Raw genomic sequence first — 23,903 nt, 5'->3', positions numbered from 1 at the left:
ACCTGAAAGCTGCTGCCAGACCGAGAGCTTCGGCATAGCCAGTTCCACGAGCCTGTCCTCTCAGACATTCTGTCCACAACTCATATGGTTTAATACCAAGCCTAGGGATAGGATCAGTTCCACCTTCCCCTTTTGACAGTTGACCCATCATTTCAGGTATCGTCAATCTACTAACTAAATCGTCAACTCGTTCTTCCCATGTTAAAGATACGTTATAAAACGGGAAATCCGGAAACCCATAGCATAACGCTAAGTACACCACAAGCACAACCAAATAAACCTTCATCCTAACACAAACTGATAGTGAACTAAATATTTTCTTATCAATTTTCTTTACGTTTTGCGATTAGAGGAAGATTGTGATCTTATTGTTTTAAATTGACTTACATATATTTATAAAACCGAGCACATTTTTATTGATATATTGTAATTTGGAGAAATGTTAAATGACTTTCAAATTGGTAGTCTTGTACTATCTTTTACAAAAAGGGCTTGTGTAAAAAATGTTCGGGGATGATTTGTTCAATTAGTGAAATTCGTAAATATCACGCTTATGTCATTCTTTGTTAGAAAGGTGGCATCAGGTCGAATCAGCTCAGGAGCGCCAGCGTAAGAGACAATAACTCTGTGACCAACTGTCGTAGCAATTTTTTTCTAATGATAATCGAACTATTAGCACGTTCATACAAAATTATAGAAAACCTATGAACATAGTAGAACATCCTGAGTTTCGGTTCTGTAATGAAACCATGAATATTTCAAATAACCACTTGTACACGACCGTAAAACGGATTGCCACGTGCACTGACATTCGTTTATAGTGTAACACCGTACAGGACGAATATGTATAGCACTATTGGTCACGAAAAAACAAAACATACATGCAATATTACCATGTGTCTAAAAAGCGCGCGCGGGCTAAACGGCACGAAAAAGGATAGTTATCAACATCCTTCGTCACGGTCGCCAATCTATTGCTTCACGTTGTGTTTAAAGGTGGACTTGTCCACGGATTCAATATGACCTTCAATATGTCAAGAACTGATACATAAGCACAAAAATAAGTCTTTCTGTCTCTCTCCACCCACTCAGCTCGATCTTGCCAGAGAGGCTAACTTTTGGGGACGTTACATTATGACTTACTAAGAATTCAAATGGGTCTGCTCAGCCGGGGGGGGGGGGAGTTCTGGTCTTTAATATCCGTTTTATTCTGGGGTGAGAGATTTATTCAATTTTTGAATTGTAAAATATGTTCGAAAATGCAGAGAATTAGCGAAATATGGATTCTGTAAACAAGAATTGAAAAAGGCATCTAATATATGGGCCTTGAATTCTATATGGCATTTTATTTACGATGTCTGTTGGTGACAGATACGTCTGCAAATCGTCCGGTTTTATACATAATTTGAAAAAAAATATATTAATTTCGTTTTAAAAAAATGTAGCCCAACAGAGAGCTTTTTAATTTGTCCAGTTATCATGTTGATATACGAAATAAAAAGGGAGAAAGGCAAAAGAAGGCTTGATATCGCTTTAACTCCGTACATCTTATCAAGCTCTTCACGTAATACCCTGCATACTTCGGCACGAATTTCGATTGGCCACTGACCCACCTGGGGGCCTATCAGAATACCAAGTCTCTTACTTTCCAGATAAAATGTCTACCTGTGATAATCAAGTCGCAAAGTTCAAGGTTCTTCAATGTCGCTATGTTTGATTTGAGGGTGTTTGTGTCACAAACTCTGATTGGACGCTATCGTTCACGTGTCTGCGTTAAAGGGAGATAACGTACCAATAAGAGCGGGAATTGCAGACCAGTCTAGCAACGTCTAGATGTTGTAAAACTCGCGATTGTTGCTTCAGGAACATAAGCTCTTCTATGAAATCATTTAAATTTTGGATTTGATCTATAGCATATCTTTCATAGTCGGGATTCCGGGTGCTATTAACAAAAAAAGGCGCTCTTGTCCGTTCTTTTCTACGATTTGCAGGTAACATATTACCAATTACGATATTCATATTCCTGAAAGTAGGGACCCCGGGCCTTTACATACGTAATTATGTGACAAATGCTCATCAATAGAAAACGAATCAATCACCACAACTGAATGACATCAACATTTTCTCTGTAATAGATTTAATGGTCTGTTTTAAACCTTGATACATTTCCAGCTTAAACACGAGGGCAAAACGTTCTTTCAGTGAACTATCTAAGTTAATATATTCACCTCCTTAACATCCTTTTTACTGTGTTTTTTTTTAAAACAAATTCAAAATTTTACCTCTGTGGGTTCGAGAAATCCGTTTTATGGGGAGATGATTATTATAAATAGTTAAGCCAAGAAATTTAACAATATTTTAAAATTATTTAATATTTTCCTAAAAATTTAGTTTCTGTAACACTGAAGTTTCCTGATAAAACATTTGAACCAACAGATTTCTTCTGATTGGGTTGTTGACCACCAACAAATAATCCATATTGTCCTGAAACACAAATATGATATATCGTAGCTTTGGGTCAGCTAGACAAAACACTATCTTGTGCATTCTATAACTAGCGTATATTCTAAAGTCGGACAAAAATATTATGTATCTATTGTATATTTTAAATTTGGTCTAAAGGAGACTGGCAATTATTTTCAATAATCAAGGATATACATCCTCCATCGTACAATTCTGGCTGTCTCTCTAAGCACATACCTCGGGGATAATGGTGCCGAACATTATTGGCGCATTAACTTAAATAGGCGGGACCAATTCAAAACTCCTGAAGACGTTATAATAAATGGTTTTGAGTCAACTAATTCCTTGGTTAAAAATCTAGTCTTTATACTATGGATTTACATACCTGGATAAACCATCCATCCACTGTTATCTTCCATCCACACAGCCATACTTTCACCTTTAACTCTAAATGTTACTCTTATTTTATTCTGAGCTATAATATGTTGTCTCTTAAAATCCACTAATTGTAGTTTAGGTGTTGGTTCTGGACTATTTTGCCAGTTGATATAAACTTGAATAACCTCATCAGCTGATATTTTACCATTATTATAAATATCTACTGTTCCCTCTACATCATTACCTGCTAACACTGACTGACTAAATTGTAGATTAGAATAAGTAAAGTTTGTATAAGATAATCCGTAACCATAGGGATAAAGTGGATCATAGTTGAGGTAGCGGTATGTTCGGCCTTCCATAGAATAGTTCATCATTGGTGGCAACTGAAAGTGAAATGAAATTTAACGTCCTACTTTTCTGCACCATCCGGGCCAACGAAGACAGGCATACCCAATTCAATATGCTTATTTGGAATCCAAACATTCAGTGAAATGTGATGAATATCTTGTCAAAATAATACCTTGCTCTATTCGGAAAGAAACATATATTTAATTATTAGGAAACCCCAGATATCACTTTCATTATATGAAAAACAGTGCTGCACTTGATATTTTTAAACATATGGGCTGGTAACTTCAATCTGAAACCATAGTCCAAAAAATATGCGTTAGAGGGAGAAATGGAGTTTAACGTCCACACGACACAAACTAGGTCATTTCCAGACTAACATATGTTTAATTCTATTTTAATAATTTGCTTATGCTAAGGGGTATTTGGCAGTGGGAGAAAGTCGGAGGACCCGGAGAAAACCCAGGTTGGAAGGCGACCCTACTCCTTGTCATGTACAAGCGGGGAATTGACACCACACCACTTGACTCAATGGCAGACCTTCTGATCCGACGCGACGCGGTAACCATTTGCCCCCCCCCCCCGCCACCACACACACACACACACACACACCCAAATATGTTTAAGTAGAGGCACGCGTTTTGCTCCTGGTAATGTATGCTGTTGTATAATTGATATCTCTATAACCTATTGAATTATTAGGTTAATAGGTTACAAATTGATTATGATATCAACTATACAACAGTATTAAATACTATGTTTTACGGACTTAAAGATACATTAGTGAAGATTTTAATAAAGAATTGGCCATTCTTGATATAACAGTTCAAAAATAGATGACAAAAAAAGAAAATATTGAAAATTTCAGTCAAATTACTTTATTCTGAACGAAATTATCACTCTTAGAAGTTTGAACTAGAAATTGGCATCAACTGTCTCCGCACTGTCTCCGAGAATTGCCGGTCGTTTAATTGACAGACGCGACTCCGCCCACATATTTTCGATTATCAAGTAACAAACTAACATTCTCAATGCCTACGGTACCCTCGATTGTCAGTCCTTTCATCTTTTGTCTCCAGTAGTGATGTCAGTGATTAACGATAAATGTTAGCCAGGTCAGCCATTTAATGATTTAATTATTAAATAGACGATTGTTTAAATCGAAGCTGTATCCAAGCCATCCGAGGGTCTACAGAGTTGATTTGGGGTTTGTTATGTAAATAAAGGTCTAATTGATAATTTCTATAACGTTTGAAGCCTAATGAAAGACTCGCAATGGGTATATGTATCTTTAATAAGCATCCGAGGTGCATCATTTTCCCCTTGCTGTTAGAAGCACTAATGGGTTTGGGGGTTCAAATTGACTTATCTTTAATGTATGATAGGCTTTCGATGAAGCCTTACCTGAGTTCGCGAATCCTTACCTGACTTTCATGCATGGGCCATGTAAACGGTAGTCTAGCAGCAGGAACAGAATCGGGACCAGTCATTGTAAGAAGATTGAATAAAGCTGATCCTGTAGCTTGTGAAGGATAAAAAGCTTCTACAATAGCTACAACTCTAGGATTACTATCAGCCCATGTTATATCAACAGGTCCAGCATTAAATAAGATGAGAAGAACAGGGCTATTAGCTGGACCTTAAAAGAAAACATTTACATATAAATGCACACCAAAGATATTTTAAGACAATTGCCAAATCAACACTAGTTGATCACGACAGTGATGTAAAATAGGGTTACAGTTTGGCAAACGACAGTTCCTGCTGGTGAAAGGTCACAGCTAGTAGAAAGCACAAGAAGAACAGGACAATTAGCTGGACCTTAAAAAGTTATAAATTAACAAATTATTCCACCAATCAATCCAATAACACAATTTAAAAGGGATTTCATTAGAACATGTTTGATTCCGCAAGTGTAAGTATCTATAAAGATAGAAGCAATGTTAATATATTTGGGCAAAAAGGGGATAACTCTGGGACTGAAAGCCGCAGAATACTGAATATGGATAGGGTTCGTCCTGTAATGGCCACAATACTTCATAATAACTTTTAAAATGATCCGTTTAAAAACTATCGCGTTCCCAACTTATTCGGCGGTGAGGGGGGGGGGGCTAACTCCAGATTGACAAGGTACGGAATGCTGGATACCGACAGGGTTTGTCCTCTCATGGCTACAATATGATAAAAACTGTAGCATCTATCGCGTTCAAAAGCCAACTGTTGGCGGGCGGACCGCGGGACAGACGGACAGGGTGACTGGGTGACGACATTGAAATGTGGGCGTATAAAATATGATTAACTTACTATTATTAACAGCATCTTGTAAAAGTTGTAATTGTTTTCCAGGTAAATCTATTGTAGCTCTATCATGACCTTCTTTTTCTATTGCATTACCTAAGTCAAGGATAAAAAAATTAGGTTATTGGTTTAAAACAGACACTGCTTAATAATAATTAATTAATAATCCGCAATGGTACATATTGGTACCTAATCTAGAGGATAAAAAGTTTCTATTCTTACCTAAACCTAAGCAGACAATGACGAAATCGGCACCAGTCACAGCTTTAATAATACCAGCTTGGTCATAATTAGTACAACTGGTATCACCATTACATCCATCACTAAACCGCACATCGCCATTTTTACCTAATCTAGTGAGGTTCTGCAAGGGTGTAGTGGTATAACGAGGATCCACTCTGGGGGAGTAATTACCCGTCTGAACAGCTGTATTGTTCGCTGCCGGACCAACAATCTAAAACGAACGGAGAGAAAACTCAGATTAATCACACAATTAAACAAAATCGCACAATTAGTTTCAGAATTTAGCCACGGGTCATATGAGTAAAGTAATATTTTCATTTAAGTAGTTTTGTGGTTTATCATCGACTTACTGCCAATTTATCAGTGAATGCTGTTCCTACGGGTAGAAAGTTATTGTCGTTCTTCAGAAGAACTAAGGTTTTCATAGCTGTTTGTATAGCGAGTTGTCTGTGTTCTGGACTCTGTACAACTGATGATGCATTCAACTGCTTGTAAGGATTCATTTCTGGTGGATCAAATTCACCTAATCTCATTCTCGTATACCAAACAGGTTTCATTAATTCTCGTACTCTTGATTCCAGAATCTTTCCTTGGGATATAGCATCACCTAAATATAATTTTCATTAAACCAAATATTAAGGGTTCGTGATTTATTATTTAATATTGCCTTACATTAGCAGGTTCTTTAATCAGTATTATTGAAGATAAGTGTGCTTGCTAACCTTGAACAGATTATATCAGGTGGCCCAGAAAAAAAACGAGTGCACTATTCAAAAAGTGATTGTGTCTGGCAAAACATGATTTGATATTATTCTCTAGAACTCGTACTACGTTAACACTATTTGACCCGTGGACCTGCAATTTGGACTTAAGGTGTGGTACATCCATATTGTACGGAATGTTAATGATATAGGACAGGTACATTATCTTCTGGGTTATTCCACCCGATTTGGGTTTTGTTCTGGGCCACCCGATATATAGACTGCAGAATAACTCTCAGTATCGGCGTAACGTTTATTATTCTTCAATTTACATCTACATATGTCTTCTCTTATTTCACGACAATGTATACACGGGACCTCAATTTTCGTCCAATCCAGATGTCGGACCACTGTTCCTTACCAGGTGATAATGGCCCCAGTAGCCACTATCAAATTAAGTTCTAGCACAGCTACTGTATTTTTAGCAATAACGGGCTTGTCGAGTCTTTTAAATCTAAACAATACGTTCGTTTCTTTTTATGCTTACACTACAGGTCTAACTATAATAGTTAAAAACTAGATAATGTAATGGGAATTTGCTGAAAATGTCAGTCAAATTGATCCAGCCTGAACCGAGTGTTTAGCGATTGAATTTTGGGCCTAGCCTCGATCATTATTACTAAAGTAGGTACGATAAAAAAAAACATTGTCTCTATTATCCATTTTTTGATTTAATCAGAAGCAGCAGACCGGGTTCTAATCCAGTAAATATCGCAGATTATGGTCTGGATAAGTTAATTCATGTCTAATTAATTAAATAATTTAGATAACATTTCAGGCCTAAAGAAACGCCTGCATTGGGCAGATTTAGCTCTTAGCATAATGTATGTTTAATTAGATAGGAACCTACCCATTGAATCGTATACATTGTTGCCGTGTGGTCCTAATTCAATATTACAACCAGCATTGATACAGGCAGCTACTGTGTCGACACTATTATTCAGATAGTGGTGATGGGTTATGATGTTTTCAATGGCTCCGTCGTCACTTATAACGTAACCCTTGAATCCCCATTCTTCTCTTAATATATCAATCAACAATTCCTTGTTAGCACAGGCTGGTATACCATTAATTCTGTCAACATGAAAACATATAGTAATAACGGTTATTCAAAATCAAGTTCCATATATACAACGCGACATAGTAGTCTAATAGCAATTCTAGTAATGGAAGAAATCCCATTTGGATATGTATTGGCTAAAATTTGAAGAATTTGAAACATCAAGAAGAAAATTGCACCAGCAACAACAAAGATAGCTTCACTACCAACCTTATATTTTTAAGCCAAAGACTTTTTTTTCTCAATGACCATATTTTGGGGGCCAAGTAAACATAACCACGGGTATTATTTTGGGGTCTGATATTATAAAATATGATGAATGTTAATAAATGCAGTATTACCTGTTGTAACTACACATAATATTATAAGTTCCTGCTTTAACACAGGATCTAAAAGCTGGTAAAAACGTTGTTCTCCAATCTCTTATTGAAACCTATAGGTAGAGAAAAAGACCTTAACGATGGGATAGATATAGCTTTGAGTGGAATCTCGGTGTGTATTCTTTTATATGGAAGCAGCAGAACTTTTGTATTTACGTGTGTAAGGTTTTACCCGTTTTACGAATAGAAAGCAACTGAATTTGAGATTAACATCATTCCACGCCGAGCTAATTATCCCCTCGATTTTTTTTTAATGTAAAGATGATCCGAGGGAAATCCTGTTCTCCAAGAGAATATATCGTATATACTAAAACCAATGTTTGACGAATCAGAACGTTTGTACACGAATTCTAACAATTCTACGACTTTGATCCTTGGTGCGTCATATGTGCATCTGTTGATTGATTCTTGTGAAAAGTCGTTATCAATCGTATACGTCTACTGACTTAAAATAGCTTGCTGTGATGGAACGGGGTTTGTTAATCGGTGTAGATCCTCTTTAATTATTAAGAAACACTACAATGTACCAATATGTCATAGTGGTACGTGTGCACGTATACCCTGGTAGACATCAGCTGCTAATTACATGGTCCATATAAAACACAGCTGCTAACATGTCACAGCCAATACATATATCATTCAAGGGTGCCAATTCTTGCACAGGATCCATAATCTAATAACAACGTGATGTAAGGTCGACTATCACATACGCATACGACAGAATTTAAATGCCCGAAAAAATTCCCGTTTACAGACGGCATAGTTTACCGTGTTAGGAGCTTCCTTCCCCTGCCCCCTTGGCTCGTACGCCTACTCTCAATCTACCTGCAATCGAAACTTTTAATTCAAAATACTCAACAAACACATCAGCTTCTGATAATCATCCATCTTGCTACAGATCATATTTTTATCATCAAAACTATTCAAAAGATAAAGCATGATTAAAGAACATGTCTTCGACAAAGACAGTGACGCAAACCACGGTGTTTTATTCCGTAGGTGCAAATTTAAACTATATTCAGGGTGTAACCTTTTCCAGTCTATTTACACATTAGGGCTAATGCGGGTGTTCTAATTTAATTTGCTTAAAATTTCCTGAGCGACATTGTTTGAATCAATTACCTCGGCATCAAATCCGAATCTAGATACAGGAATGGACTCTGGACCAGCATACGCATCAAAATGTTTACATCCAGCACTGGTTAAAAGATATCGTGGGTGGTCACCTTGTAGACCTTGTACAAAAGCTGCAGCATATTCACCACTAAAATAAGGATCTTCTCCATAGGTTTCCTGTACATTAAAAATGTTTATTTGAAAAAAACAACAACGACATTGATATCTTTAAAGCAGCCGGCGCAACTATTTTTGGTGCTTAACTTTGTTGTTCGGGTAAAATATTAAATCAAATCAATGAATCTTTTCTGCCGGAGACAAAATAATTACTTACTTCGTTTCGACCCCATCGCGAATCTCTCATTATGTTGATCACAGGAGAGAAACAGCTAAGTCCGGTACCGAGACCATATTTTCCTTCCTGACTGAAGATAGTATTCTGAGCTCTAACCTCTATAGCTGTTGCTCTAGCTACATCATATATTAACTGGGTACTGAGGTAATAGATGAAACATAAAAAAATGTATTGGAAATGATTTTGATAGATGTTTAACACTGATAAGTGTATTAAGGAAACGTTTTCAACGTCATTTTCCTAATGGCGTATCTGTGTTTGAAAATCCTAAGGTTCTTTTGGATCTTTGCAAAGATGAAGTGGTGTGTGGGCACAGTGAATAAAGATTTTTATCCCAACCACGCGACATTGATGACATCCAGAGCAGCCATTAGGTTTGGAATCTATCCTACTTTTTATTCGCTGTTCAAAAGCGGCAAGGAAAAAAATCAAACTTCATAAGGAGGAAGCATGACAGTTTTTCTTACCTGAAGGCTGCAGCCAGACCAAGCGCTTCAGCATAACCAGTTCCGCCACCTTGTACATCTCCTCTCAGGCATTCCGTCCACCATTCATAGGGTTGAATACCAAGTCTAGGGATCGCATCAGTCCCGCCTGTTCCCTTTGACATTTGGCCCATCATTTCAGGTATCGTCAATCTACTAACTAAATCATCAACCCTTTCTTCCCACGTTAAAGATACGTTATAGAAGGGGAAGTCCGGAAACCCATAGCCTAAAGCTAGGGACACCACAAACACAACCAAACAGACCTTCATCCTAGCACAAACACCGGCTACAGAATGCAGACATAAGATAACAGATAAAGTTATATTCATATAATTTGGAAGAGATAATAACCTTCACAATCTTATCAGATTTCTTCATGTTTTGTGGTTGGTAAATGATTTTATCTTATTAATAAAATCGACCCAATTTTTATCGATATAGTGTAATCTCTGAAGGTTACAAATCTCATTCGTTAACGATATGTTAAATGGCTTTCAAATGCTAATTTTGTAAATGTAGGAGACACGTAAACCAAGACACGGGCCAAAGTAATGATGGAAAATCATGGAACAATTGAAAAAATATTTATAGAGAAGATATGCAACCTGAACAGAAATCCAAAATAGTCCTACTAATTTAAATGTGTGGCCCGGAAAGAGGATGGAGGGGGAAGCTGGGTCATGTGAGTGCCACCTGTGCAAAGGTGTTCCAAGAATAGAAAGTTCATAAATTAGATGCAGTTGCTAAAACAATTCTTTACTACGTGTGCTACACTGGCAATTTGTTGACCTTTGTAATTAGGTCGATATGGCTGTTTTGTAGGCTTTTATAAATATGTGGTTCTAGGTTAAACAGAATGTTGCTCCAAATAAAATATTCACCAAAGCCTACAGGATATCAATTCATAATTCTTACTATGTGATGTACGGTATATCCTTATGAATGGTTAATTAAGTTATGGCGAGTTAAATAAAATTAAAGATTATTGTGAGATTTAGAAAAACAAAAACCTCCAAGCTAAGCCAGATCGAACCAATGCCTCGGTGTCGAAATGTTCACATGGGCTCCTTGTTTGATTACGGGGGCATATACTTTAATTTCACCTGAAATTTTTACTTAGTTTTGTATGTTGTAAGAAGATTATACATGGATACAATGGGGCCGCAATCATATAAAGGCTACTCAATCTTAATTCAACAATCAACATGTCATCGGATAGGCTATACGCCCCTAACAATAAATATAGTTTCCTATTATTTGTCAAGACATAGATGAAATAAACATGTGTATTAAGCAACATTTAACCTCAAGTCTCTTTGGAATGGAATATGTGTAAGTAGTAGGCTACTGTGCCTACAGCAAAACCATATTTATACCAATGGCCTATAGGCTATATTCAATAATATCAAACGTTGTCCTCCGTCGAGTTCACTAAAAACATAGGGGTCTGATGCCTCCGTATTAATAGGCCATGTCATTGCATGTGTCTCTGTCTACCTGGTACGTAAGCGGGTTTGTTTGTCGTGCCAATTTAGACCTATAAAAGATTTGTTCGAGTGTGCCCGATAAAAAGTACATTTAGCTCTGAGCTGTATCAAGCCCCTGTGAACATGCAGAGGCATGTTGAACGAAGCTACAAGGGGGCATAATTCAAATGGATTTTTTTAAATATCGGAAGTAATACTTTTAATTTATTGACTTTCAACATGCAGCTTGGCGTAAACAAAAATTTCTGAATGTTTTTACTCAACATTATCATGTGATAATTAAAGTCTTAAACATGTCTTCGGATAACAGTGGTGAGAAGTAGTAAATTATATTGATATATGACGCAAACCAGTAAATGGGTTGATTATAGTTAGTTTAGTAACGGATTTAGATTCTTATCGGACTCTGTCTGTTATCCTGGAACCTTGTGGGTCACCTCCGGGTCCTCCCACTGCTAAAGACCCCTACGCGCAAGCGAATTATTGAGGAATGAAAAAAGTTTCTGTAAGATGGGGGCCAAAGCTCTTGCCATGATTCCAGATTAAAAACGTGTCAGATTTGTAACCATTGATGAGATCTGTTTCCAAAAATAAAATAAGAACCAGCTCTCGGCAGCTGGTCGTCATTTGCCTGAATAATACTAGATCATTGTACGATCTGGAAAATAATTTTCTCTAGGGTTAGGGTTAGGGTTCATGTTAGCTTTATAAATTACATGTCAAACGTACAAATTGAAGCTGTAACAACGGTGGATTGTGGCTATATATATAAAACTATTCTGAAGGGTTAGGGTTAGAATCGTGGGTATAAACATGGACAGATATTTTCCAGATTGGTCAACATCTAGTAGCGTGCCATTTGCCTGGTAATGATGACATCATGTCGGCTGTGAATGACTTTTTTAAGGTGGCTGAAAAAAATTTCATTACTGACTGGCATCCAGATCTTTGAACATAGTTGGCAAAAATAAATGGAAAACATCGACTTTGTACAGGTCTTTCAAACTTTTCAGCCGGCCCTCGTATTTTATCTTAATTTCAAATAGCTTGGGTGGAAGTCTATCGAAAGTCAATAATCTTAAACAGTTATCATTTTCTGTTGCAGATTTTAAAAGACAACAAAAAAGTATTAAAAATAAGAATCGTAAAAGAAGAAATAAGGAAAAAAGACAAGGATTAATGGGTAAGCATGACCACACATATAGCTCTTCTGCAAATGATGTACCCATGCCCACTGCTCAAGTACATAAGAAATATGGTATGGTAATTATCAATGATTTTTGTCACAGTTTTTTTTTCTCAATATTCTGAAGATTACTTACCTCTTTTCTAATTAGGTTATTATATTTAGTAAAAGAGCTTTTTGGATATGTTTAGTTGTAGTCATGTATGTCTTTCATGATTTATGTAAATAGTGTTGTCCTATATTTTTAGAGATGGAAGCTAAACAACCAAAACTTGTATCAATGGATGATGATTCTGATAGTGATGAATTTAAAAGTAAAAATGTACAAGGTATTAGTATAGTTGATCATACCACATCTATACACCTACACTCAGTTGTTTGTCCATCCACTTTAGGCTAGGGAGTAGGTCCTGAGTTGATTTTCTTTTTCTTTGTCAGTGGTGCAGTACAGAGAGCCTGACAAGGGAGAGCATCTATTATTGTCAGATTGTATAAAAAAAACCAGTGGTGTCATGAACAGTTTAAGATATCCTTTTAGTTGCAAATCAAATAAGAGTAGGCTGTAGCATCGCTGTCAAAGACAAATTTCCCTCAAATCAAAATACACCACACTTTTCCGTCATTGTTAGCCTTGTTGGTGCAGACAAGATGGATGTTGAACCACATTTTATTCAATCATTCCAATGCCGATAACTCTAGACCTTTCTCCACCTTTCTAATCACGTTATAGCTTTAATTGTAATGATTCTGTACTGTTTTCAGAAACTGGTGAATGCAGTGGTGAAGCGAGTAGTATATTAGCAGATATAACATTTAATATGTTATCAGATAAAATAGCACCAGAAACATTAATGGCAATTAAAGACTTGGGTTTTATACATTTAACAGATATACAAGCTAAATCTATACCCCATCTCTTATTAGGAAGGTAAAACTATTACTTTCTAGATCATACAGACAAATTTTATATGTTGATATCAAATATTATAAATCAGTCCTTTCTGAGATTGTGTCTATTGTTCTAATGACTCTTATTTTTCTCACGTTATAGTGGATTTGACTTAGGGAAACAAATGTAATTTCTGTTACACTTTTAGTTCAAACTGAATGTGAAATTCATTTGTACATACAGCCATACCATCAAGTGATTATTTACTATACTGACGAATCTGCTGGTTTTATTTCTGGCGTGGTTTCCCCTTGTCAAGTGGTGCAAGACGGAGGGCCTGACAAGGACAGCTGTCTTGTTGTTCGGATAGTATGAAAAACTGAGGTCCCGTGTATACATTGGCATGCACGTAAAAGATCCCTTGGCAGGTGGAATTCGATATAAGAGTAGGCCGTAGTGCCGCTGCCGAGACAAAATTTTCCTCATAACACACTCTATGGCATATGCCCGCCTTCTTTAGCCCAGTCGGAGCAGAACAGTAGGACGTTAAACTTCATTTCATTTCCGCTGGTTTTACTGTATAATGACAATACATTACTGTAATTATTTGTTGGCCATTTTGTTTTCTTGGCCAAGGATACACCTTTCTACAATTTTTTTACAGTGGAACGGAAATTTCTTATGTCAATTTGGTTCTCCAACAAAGAAAGAAATGCATACGAACATAGATGATTGGTCTTTGGAGGAATCTCTAAACTCCACCCCTCATACACTTCAGATTCGCCAGAGCCTCTGTGTTTTTAAAGCTCACACAAAATATCTAATTTTTAAAATTCATTAATATTTTTTTTAGTGATGTGAATGGAGCAGCTAAAACTGGAAGTGGGAAAACATTAGCGTTTTTAATACCGGCTATAGAACTGTTATGTCACCATAAATTTAAACCAGAACATGGTACAGGGTGTATAGTATTATCACCTACTAGAGAATTAGCTATACAAAGTGGTGAAGTTTTATCAAAATTACTTAAATATCACAGTTTAACACATGGACTTGTTATAGGGGGGACAAAAAAAGATGCAGATGCTAAAAGTGTTCGGTCAGGATTAAATATCATCGTAGCAACACCAGGCAGATTGTTAGATCATTTAAGGGTAAGCAGTCTCCTCATCTCCTCATACACATAGTTCTCCTCATACACATAACCACTGAAAAGGACAAATTAGGTTATGTTCATCTTAAATTACTGTTATATTGGGATGTAATTTGCCATGGACTATTTACCTGTTGGTTAGACTGGAATGTAAGAAAAGGGATCGGAATTAAAGACATGATGAGCTGACATTCAGCCTTCAGCTCAAACGTGCAGTCAGTAATTGTTAGGCTTTTTAAAGGGGACATATGGTGAAGGCTGGACATCTTTGATCCTCAGGATGATGAGGGAAGGGAAAATTAAATGCCTACACATGACCAACAAGGTATATGGTAGTCAAATCCTGTTTATATATTTATTTTATTTATAAATTTCAGAATACAGAAGGCTTTGTGTTTACTAATCTAAAGATGTTAGTAATAGATGAAGCTGATAGATTATTAGATATGGGTTTCGAAGTTCAATTAAAACAAATTGTTGCTATATTACCTAGTAAGTTGAATATTTTCACCATTAACTGAGTTCTATCAAATATAAGATCAATATATTTTGAACAGTATTTTGTAAATTAATTTCATTACTGTATAAATATTTGGATTAAAAAAAGAAATTTTGGAGAATAAGGATCTTTGATGACTATTGTAGAGGGGGGTTGGATGGCCGAATGGTTAGCACATACATGTTGTATTATGAGGTCTGTCATTGAGTCAACTGGCATGGTTTCAATTCCCCGGTTGTACATGACGAGGAGTAGGGTCGTCTGTCCAACCTCGAAGGTTTTCTCTGGGGCGTCCAGTTTCCTCCCACTGCCAAAAACCCCTACACGCAAGCGAATTATTGAAATAAAATTGAACCATGCGTTAGTCCCAAAATGACCTACACGCAAGCGAATTATTGAAATAAAATTGAACCATGCGTTAGTCCCAAAATGACCTAGTTTGTGTCAAGTGGACGTTAAACCCCATATCTCTCACTATTGTAGAATTATAATAATAACAATAAGTGTTGTATGTATATAGTGCATCATTTCAAAGTAAAATCTGCTTTATGCACATATCAAACAGTGCCCATAGAATTAATTTTCTATCAACAGAGAAAAGACAGACAGCATTATTTTCTGCTACACCAACAACTAAAACTGAAGATTTAGCACGGATATCATTGAAAGAGAAACCGGTATATGTTGGTGTTGATGATGAGAAGAAATCAGCTACAGTAGCTGGATTACAACAGGTAAATAATAACACATATATATTGACTTATAATGATATATATGGACAGCAATATACACCAAAAGTTTAAATATTTTTAGTAAAATAAAGCACAATTGTATTGATAATAATTTGCAAACTGGTCGACAGTGGATGTTACTCTCTAGCTCAGATCACTGGAAAGCATGACAATAACTTCATTAATTAGTATTCGGTATTCGTATGAATATTCATTAATGAACAAGCTTTGATGATAGGTTGTGTCTATGACAATCTGATTTAAATACAGATCTATATTTCACTTCGTTTTTTATACTTTCAATGGCCTACACTACATGAAGATCTGACAAGTTATAGCGATAGGTCACGTCAGGGGTCAAAAGACCGACTTATGACCCTATGACGTCAGACATTTGATTAACCAATCAGCATTGATGTTACTAGTGGATTACCCACAGTTCCGTGAAAAACACGCCTGAAGCTCGCCGTAACAGACCGTTTCATTGGCTTATCCCTGACACCATTCAGAACACGAGTTAAATAACAACTCTTCCAGATCCAAGTGTAGTAAAGACAAGTAAAACAACATGTTGAACTATAAAAACGAAACGAAATAGGATCTGTGTTTTAACCAGATTGTGTCTATGACTACACTCATAACAATTTCAACTTATCTACATGTAGCTACTTAAACGTTGTAACTGAATGCATATTTCATAAGACCATGGTGTGCGAAACCTCCGAAAGCTTATGTGTTGGCTATCAAAATTTTGCATAATTTTAAGGAATTTTAATTAGGTGAATAAAAAAAGAAAAGAATGTGCTAGTGATATTAATAACAGAAAATTTAATAAACTTATCTTAAGGTTATTAATTAATATTGCTGTTATTTTGAAGATGCCACATCAGTTCAGATAACAACAGTTGTGACTATTGTCAGATTCCATCTTTGAATTTTTTTCCAGGGTTATGTTTTTTATCCACCTGAGAAAAAGTTTTTACTTTTATTCACATTTTTAAAGAAAAACAAAGACAAGAAGATAATGGTGTTTTTTAAAACGTTTAAATCTGTAAAGTATTATGAAGTAATCTTCAATAAAATTGGATTACCTGTGTCAGGAATATTTGTAAGTATGATAATGACACGCAATTGATATTCATATGCTTTGTTCAGATTAGTAAGACGTATATGCAATTTCCGGTATCTTGGAGAGTTATTGCCCTTGATTAAAATAATTTATCATTTGATCTGTCTGAAATTTATCTGTATCAGTTCATTATTAAAGAGTTATTGCCCTTGATGACTGTGAAATATAATATACCCTCTAGGAACAAAAGTCATCATTCCGTATAGACAGCCTATATGATTCTACTGCTCCAACAACTTGTTGTTGTGTATGTTTCTTTGCCTAAAAGCTTATCATTTTTATTAGTTCTTTGAACAATTATTAGTTATTTATTTATTGTTACAGGGTAAAATGAAACAGAATAAACGTACAACTGTATTTAATACTTTTATACAAGCTAAACAACATATTTTACTGTGTACTGATGTAGCTGCTAGAGGTCTGGATATACCTCATGTAGACTGGATTATCCAATATGACCCACCAGATGATCACAAGGTAAGTAGATTGTCTTCACAATGTTAAGATATTTTAATATTCATCTGATATTTTGACTCCATTAGCCAACTTTATTCAATCATAGAAGTTATTAGAATGCAACTTTTTAATGCTTCTCAAATCTCACTAAACATACCTGTCACAGATATCACTCCTTACAAACCAAAGGTTTTGGACAATAAAGGCGACTGTCACAAACATTTTTTTCATTCTTAAAATTCAGATATATCTTTAACCTTTCATAAACATTTTTCAACACAATGTACGAATGTATAGTATAGTAGGCTAATGCAGTCATGGTATCAAATACTTGTTGTAAACCTTGACATCATGATGACAGAATACATGAAATAGATGTCAATTATTATCTCACATTGTTATTATCAAAGTTAATATTATTGATTGTGTGTGAGAGAGAGATGCGGTAAGTAAGTGAGGGGAGGTCTTGAGGTCAATTCCGGTATTGGCCAAGAAAGTTAATCTGGATTTTACACCGTGCTTCCCCTTGTCAGTGGTGTAGGACAACATATAGTCATTTGGATAGTCATATGTCCAGACATAATTTCCCTCATAGCACACTGCATGGCATATGTCCATCTTCATTAGCCCAATCGGAGAAGACGTTTAACCACTTTTCATTTCACATTATCAAGTGTGAAGCTACGTGAATGAGATTAAAAATACTAATATATTTTTTCTATCTCAGAGTGTTCATATGCTAATTTGGATGTAATCTTTATATTTTAATAAATAACTTCAGGAATATATACATCGTGTTGGAAGAACAGCTAGAGGAGAAGGTACAACAGGTCAAGCTCTTATATTTCTATTACCCTGTGAAAAAGAATTCCTCTTTCTTCTAAAACAAGCTAAAATTATAGTCACAGAGTTTGAGTTTTCCTGGGATAAAGTTGTTGATATAACACCGCAGGTATATATAATATATTGACATCATTCTAAAACCCCTTTTTGTAATACCAAAATATTTGAATCTCACAGCATCAAATTATTTACTGACACCTTGATAACATGACTAACTCACATTTACACAAAATAGGGTTTAGATAATACAGATTACAGTAGAATCAGCTTTTATGATCTGCACTCCCAGCTATCTACTTGTTCACTTTAAATATCATGGTATCTTGTTAACATGAATAAATTTGCATAAATAAATTAACATAGTTTGTTGAGGGGCAAGAATAGACACATCAGATTGCAGTTCTCTACTTGCCACTTTAAGTACCATGGTAGGCAGTGGTTCTGTTGGTAATGCAAATAATTATATCTATAGTGCCTTCCTTTGCTAAATTGTTTCAATGGCATTAATTGAACATGAAATGCACAGGTCACAATTCTATTGCAATATAATTACTGCTTTTTACTGAGCGAGGTTTCGACTAGTTGGAGTTCTTGATTTAGCTGAGCTGGCACTAATTAACAGTATCTTGTTGAGGTGTTTTTGACAAATTTCACTAGATAACCGTTGAAGTTTGTGAAGACATGTTTGAGATGATCAATTTGCTTAGAAAGAATCTTGGGGTCCCACATCTTTGTGGCTTGGCTCTTTAGGGATATTTTTAAAGCTTATGTTAACAATACATTACAGAGTTCTCCTTGTACAGAATTTTTAAAAAACATAGTCAGATTTTTTAAAACATACTTAACAAGAATAGTTAACATTGAGTGTATAAGGCCTGATAAGCCCTGTCTATTATTTCTTGTTTTTTAAAGTATATGAATAAAGATTGATATTAGAAATATATTTTTTCAGATTGTGGAAATGGTATCATCAAGTCATGAATTAATGAAGTTGGCTAAATCAGCATATAAATGTTATTTCCGTGGTTACAGGGCTACCAGCTTAAAGAAAATATTTGACATTAAAAACCTAGATCAATTAAAAACAGGTCTTGCATTTGGTCTCACAAATCCACCAGTCAAAGCAGATATCCTTTTTAAAAAATCAGTGTCCACAATACTGCGATGATAATAACGACTTCATGGATTTTGGAAACATTTCCAATAAGTATTATGATCAAACAGATAACATCACAGAATAGCCGACCATGACATAAACAGAACCATATTTTTTTGGGTTCAAGATAGATTCAACCATCTATCTATTTTGATAACTCAACCATCTATCTATTAATGCTCACAAAGAGAGAATTGATTCTCTCCACAAAATTGAAAAATAAAATCATCTAGTCATAGGAAAAAAACCAAAGTTCCATACTTGTACCCATTAGCATTTATGTAAAAGAATCCTTGAGAATTGGAATTTGAAGAAGGATAGGGGAAAATGTTGCTGTCTAGATAAAATTAACAACATAGGGCACATTTTGTCATTTATAGCATTGTTCTGATTTTTGACACTACGAATCCTATCGGATATTAACAATTTCTGTTGTTGCATATGGTGCATTTCTTTTCAATACACCAGTGATTCAGTATAAAGATTTTGCTTTTTATTTACCTAAATGTTCACAATGCAATAACTTTAGTGGACAGCTCAGATGAGCATACCACTATGTTTGTTGGCTTAGCAACCTAACTTTTAATATTGCTGTATTTTTTCATTGTAAGAAGATAAGGTTGATAGCACAAGAAATGAAACTTGAGTGAGTATATTTTTCACTTTTTTTTTACTTTACTTTCTTTAACTAGTTTACTTGTGAGATAAACGTTGTGGTATCAAGTTTGAGGGTGTGTACAGAGGATCATGGATCTATTTTCCAAATAGATGTTCACTACTAACATGGATATTAATTGAATCAAAGAAATGACAACAGCTGAAACTAAGCCACCTATATATCCAGTATCAGTAATAAATCAGTTATCTTTTCAAAGTAAAAGGCTGGTTTAAATGACTTTAGTTTCTTCTCACAACTTTATCGTCAGAAACCACTCTCATTATTGAAGTTTTCATTAGTTAATGTATCATTGCAGTGTCCATTAGTTGAGTTAATAATGTATCATTACAGGGTCCATTATGTTGAGTTAATAATGTATCATTGCAATGTCCATTATGTTAATAATGTATCATTACAGTGTCCATTATGTTAATAATGTATTATTACAGTGTCCATTATGTTGAGTTAATAATGTATCATTACAGTGTCCATTATGTTGAGTTAATAATGTATCATTACAGTGTCCATTATGTTGAGTTAATAATGTATCATTACAGTTTCCATTATGTTAATAATGTATCATTACAGTGTCCATTATGTTGAGTTAATAATGTAACATTACAGCGTCTATTATGTTAACATGTTTTATTGCAATTTGAGATGTCTATTAAATATACAAGGATCTGTATCTTTTGTGTTGTTGACTCGTATTTATTTATTGACTGTTTCCAATACAAAAAAGGTAATATGTGGATAGGGGAATAATTTGGTCTACTAAGTACGAATGTAGTGATACGTGTTTTTTGATAAACTCTTTACCTTTTCTCTCCCCCATTTTCCCCAAGTCTATATTTGGTGTAATTTTTGGTCTAGAACTGATTAAAAGGTTTATAATCGACATTTTCTGCCAGGATTTGGTGAATATTAACTATTTTTAGGCAGAAGGATCAGGGGGTAATCCATTTGGTGAAATTACTGTGAAAATAACATTTCCACCATAGATTTAGTTACTGTATCCAAAACAGGTAACGATATGGCATGAAATTACCGGTAACATTGAAGTTGGTGTTTAAAATATTAACAGTCCATCTGTATAAATATTCTGGATTAAGACTAGTGCGAGTTATAAATAGACAATTTTTCCCTTAATTTTTTTCTACCCTCTTCCTGCATTTTTTGGTTGACTTTTTGGTCTAAAAATGGAGAAAAAGGATCAAATTTCATAGCAGTTTTGGGAAATACTATTGATATTACAGCGGAGGGATAGGGGGTGGACGGTGTCTTTCTGCAGAGCAATCATTGTGTCGGAAGTGAGATTTCCACCCCAGTCAACATCAAATCCCTGTAGCAAAAAATCTAAACGGTCAACCCCCTACAAAATTATGATGAGGAGATTGCCAAATGTGGTCCCCATTGTGCCTTTAAAGATTGGAACCAACAGAATTGAGCTAAAAGCTACAGCCTGTGATGTTACAGCTATTTAAGGGCAAAAAATTGCTAGTCTGAGCCCTTCTGTGGAAGGTTATAAATTAGATTTACCTCCCCTTGTTGGAAACGGCGACATTGGCTGCGCCTTGCGCAGCGAAGATTAAAGAAATGTGACATGTCTCAGAATTTTATTACCCAGGGAATAAACGAGGCTTGTTTGCCCAGAATACCCACACCATTCCATCGTAAGTTATAAATGAAGGTTTAATAGATAAACTGTATGTAATAAAGTGGTATTTAATAGAAAAAAGATTAAAGATTTGTCTATAATCGCATGAATGCACGATAAGATTGGACATTCTGTCAAAAATCAGTATATTGAATAAACACTAACTAGAAATGTTATCAGACATTTACAGGAGTCTGGAGCGGTGTGAAAAAACAGAGATTATGCAGAGCCGATTTAGAAAACTAATTGCTAAGAAAATAAATGATACGACACTGACATCAAGGGTTATTGGAACTAAAAGTGCATGACGGGCTTAAGTACTGGGAACTAGTCCCGTTGTGCCTAACATGCTCAATGTAAGGTATCCAAGTTTTAAACAGATGAATGCAGTTATGATATATAGTTGAGATGGCGATAGCATTATAAAATAAGGGGATGTTCCGTTCAATCACTAACCGTGGTTCCTATATCATGTGTTAAAACATTTACGATGTCATTGAGTTCATTGAGTCCACATGAGGTATTCACCATATTGATTATGAACACCATCAAGCATGCACTTTATTTAAAGTGTTGTTCACTTTATAGGATCCTTCCGTATATCGCATTAATATTTTGCTTGGCTAATGGTTTATGTTGTCGTTACGGTCACCTGCATCTGTCCGCAATTTATTGATTTGACCAAGTAGACCAGTGTTCTTTTGGCTGAACCTTATTTTCAGACTTACAGGAATTTGTTATTGGATTATAAAGAACATTTTGAAAGATTAGAAACATTTGATAGATTAAAAAAAAAGTTGGGGTCCCTATCCTTATCATTAGTAAAAAAATTAGAAGTGTCACACGTGCGAATTTTAAAGGTGGCATAAGTAAGGATTTCCAATTAAATGAATTTTGGGATTCGCAATTAGAATGTTAACGCTTTGGAACGAAATGAAATAATAAAATGAAATGGTTTTAATGGCTTACTGTTCTCACCGACCAAGCTAATGAAGACGGCCACATGTCATGCAGTGTGCTTCAACCAAGAGGGACATTTTGCCCGGGCAGCAACGCATTGGTCTACTTTCATTTTGCATTCCAACTGTCAATGGTTCTTTTACGGATATGCCAATGTTTACACGTGATCTCGATTAACTGTCCCATACGAACGACTAGATGCTGCACCACTTACCAACAAACCATGCCGAACAATGCAGAGGAACTTTTTCGGCAAACATAGCGCTCGAACATTGGATCGCCCTGTTAGCGAGCTAGCGCCACACCCACCAAGCCAGTGACCGATCATTTCACGGTTCTTACAGAGGCACTTCACGGAGTTTCTGTTCAAAAGATCTTAAGATCCTTGCAGGAGTGTATATTTTTGGGCAGTACCGTTTAAACATCGAAATGTATAACACAAATTTTGAATTTGATTTTCTAACTAAATGAGTGTATATAGAACAGAGCATGTGTAAATCTCTTCGATTATCAAAGTTTCATTGTACTTGTGGAATATTCCGACATCAATAGAACATCGAATTATGTTTTATTACACCCCTTGGATTGGGTCCATGCGGTGCTTACTACTTATATAAGATATCAATATTTAATTTGGTTGGCTTTTCATACAAATCCATTTATTCAGAATGAGTTTTCTATCGTGATGTTAATTTCAATATAGCATCGAATCAATCATTCATTGTTTAATACAATTTACAAAGTCATAGTAAATAGTGTCTCGACTATAGAAAATAATATAAGTGGCCTAATTTGATATACTGATATGGTCCAGACTCTCCTAGGGGTTGCTATTTATGATTACGTTTACCGCTTAATTGCGCTTAATTGACGCTAATAGATTGCCTGATGTACAACAAATATATAACCGAAGGAATTTTATGTGTCTCGGTTTTTACATATTGCGATATAAAAATGGATTTAAATTCTATTGAGAATTAAGATGAAATTTATAAATATATATATGTATATATATTATATACATATATCGTGGAGGTAAATATACGTCCACTCGACACAAACTAGGTCATTGCAGAACTAACATATGGTTCAATTTTATTTCAATAATTCGCTTGCGCGTAGGGGTCTTTAGCAGTTGGAGGAAACCGGAGGACCCGGAGAAAACGCACGAGGTTGCACAGGCGACCTTACAACCCAGTTGACTCA

General features: G+C 35.4%; 2 protein-coding genes across 4 annotated transcripts; one reads left to right on the top strand and one right to left on the bottom strand.

The window, feature by feature from the left end:
* Window positions 1-2,354: 2,354 nt before the first annotated feature.
* On the bottom strand, window positions 2,355-12,989 carry LOC126812511 (uncharacterized). Of its 3 annotated transcripts, none has more exons than XM_056099021.1 (12): window positions 12,918-12,989; window positions 9,873-10,179; window positions 9,385-9,544; window positions 9,057-9,227; window positions 7,896-7,987; window positions 7,345-7,568; window positions 6,084-6,340; window positions 5,713-5,944; window positions 5,497-5,586; window positions 4,617-4,831; window positions 2,849-3,227; window positions 2,355-2,484 (listed from the first exon to the last, which is right to left on the bottom strand). In XM_056099021.1, the coding sequence occupies exons 2-12, from the start codon at window positions 10,160-10,162 to the stop codon at window positions 2,369-2,371; spliced, it is 2,226 nt and encodes a 741-aa protein (XP_055954996.1). In that variant the 5' UTR covers window positions 10,163-10,179; window positions 12,918-12,989; the 3' UTR covers window positions 2,355-2,368. The 3 variants fall into 3 exon arrangements, with proteins under 3 accessions (XP_055954996.1, XP_055954997.1, XP_050394891.1); XM_056099022.1 differs by lacking the exon at window positions 12,918-12,989 and adding an exon at window positions 11,391-11,413; XM_050538934.1 differs by lacking the exon at window positions 12,918-12,989 and adding an exon at window positions 11,199-11,348.
* LOC126812513 (ATP-dependent RNA helicase DDX18) lies at window positions 11,568-20,762 on the top strand. Its single transcript, XM_050538935.2, has 12 exons — window positions 11,568-11,692; window positions 12,486-12,563; window positions 12,815-12,895; window positions 13,329-13,494; window positions 14,309-14,609; window positions 14,986-15,100; window positions 15,702-15,841; window positions 16,785-16,946; window positions 17,292-17,444; window positions 18,205-18,375; window positions 19,219-19,393; window positions 20,120-20,762. Exons 1-12 carry the CDS (start codon window positions 11,674-11,676, stop codon window positions 20,128-20,130), a joined length of 1,572 nt encoding a protein of 523 aa, XP_050394892.1. The 5' UTR covers window positions 11,568-11,673; the 3' UTR covers window positions 20,131-20,762.
* The last annotated feature ends 3,141 nt before the right edge of the window (window positions 20,763-23,903 follow it).

Source organism: Patella vulgata, chromosome 2, assembly GCF_932274485.2.
Source record: "Patella vulgata chromosome 2, xgPatVulg1.2, whole genome shotgun sequence".
Classification (NCBI taxonomy): Eukaryota; Metazoa; Mollusca; class Gastropoda; family Patellidae; genus Patella; species Patella vulgata.
The sequence above is the reverse complement of the archived record's forward strand: the minus strand, read 5'-3'. Positions and strand labels throughout refer to the sequence as shown.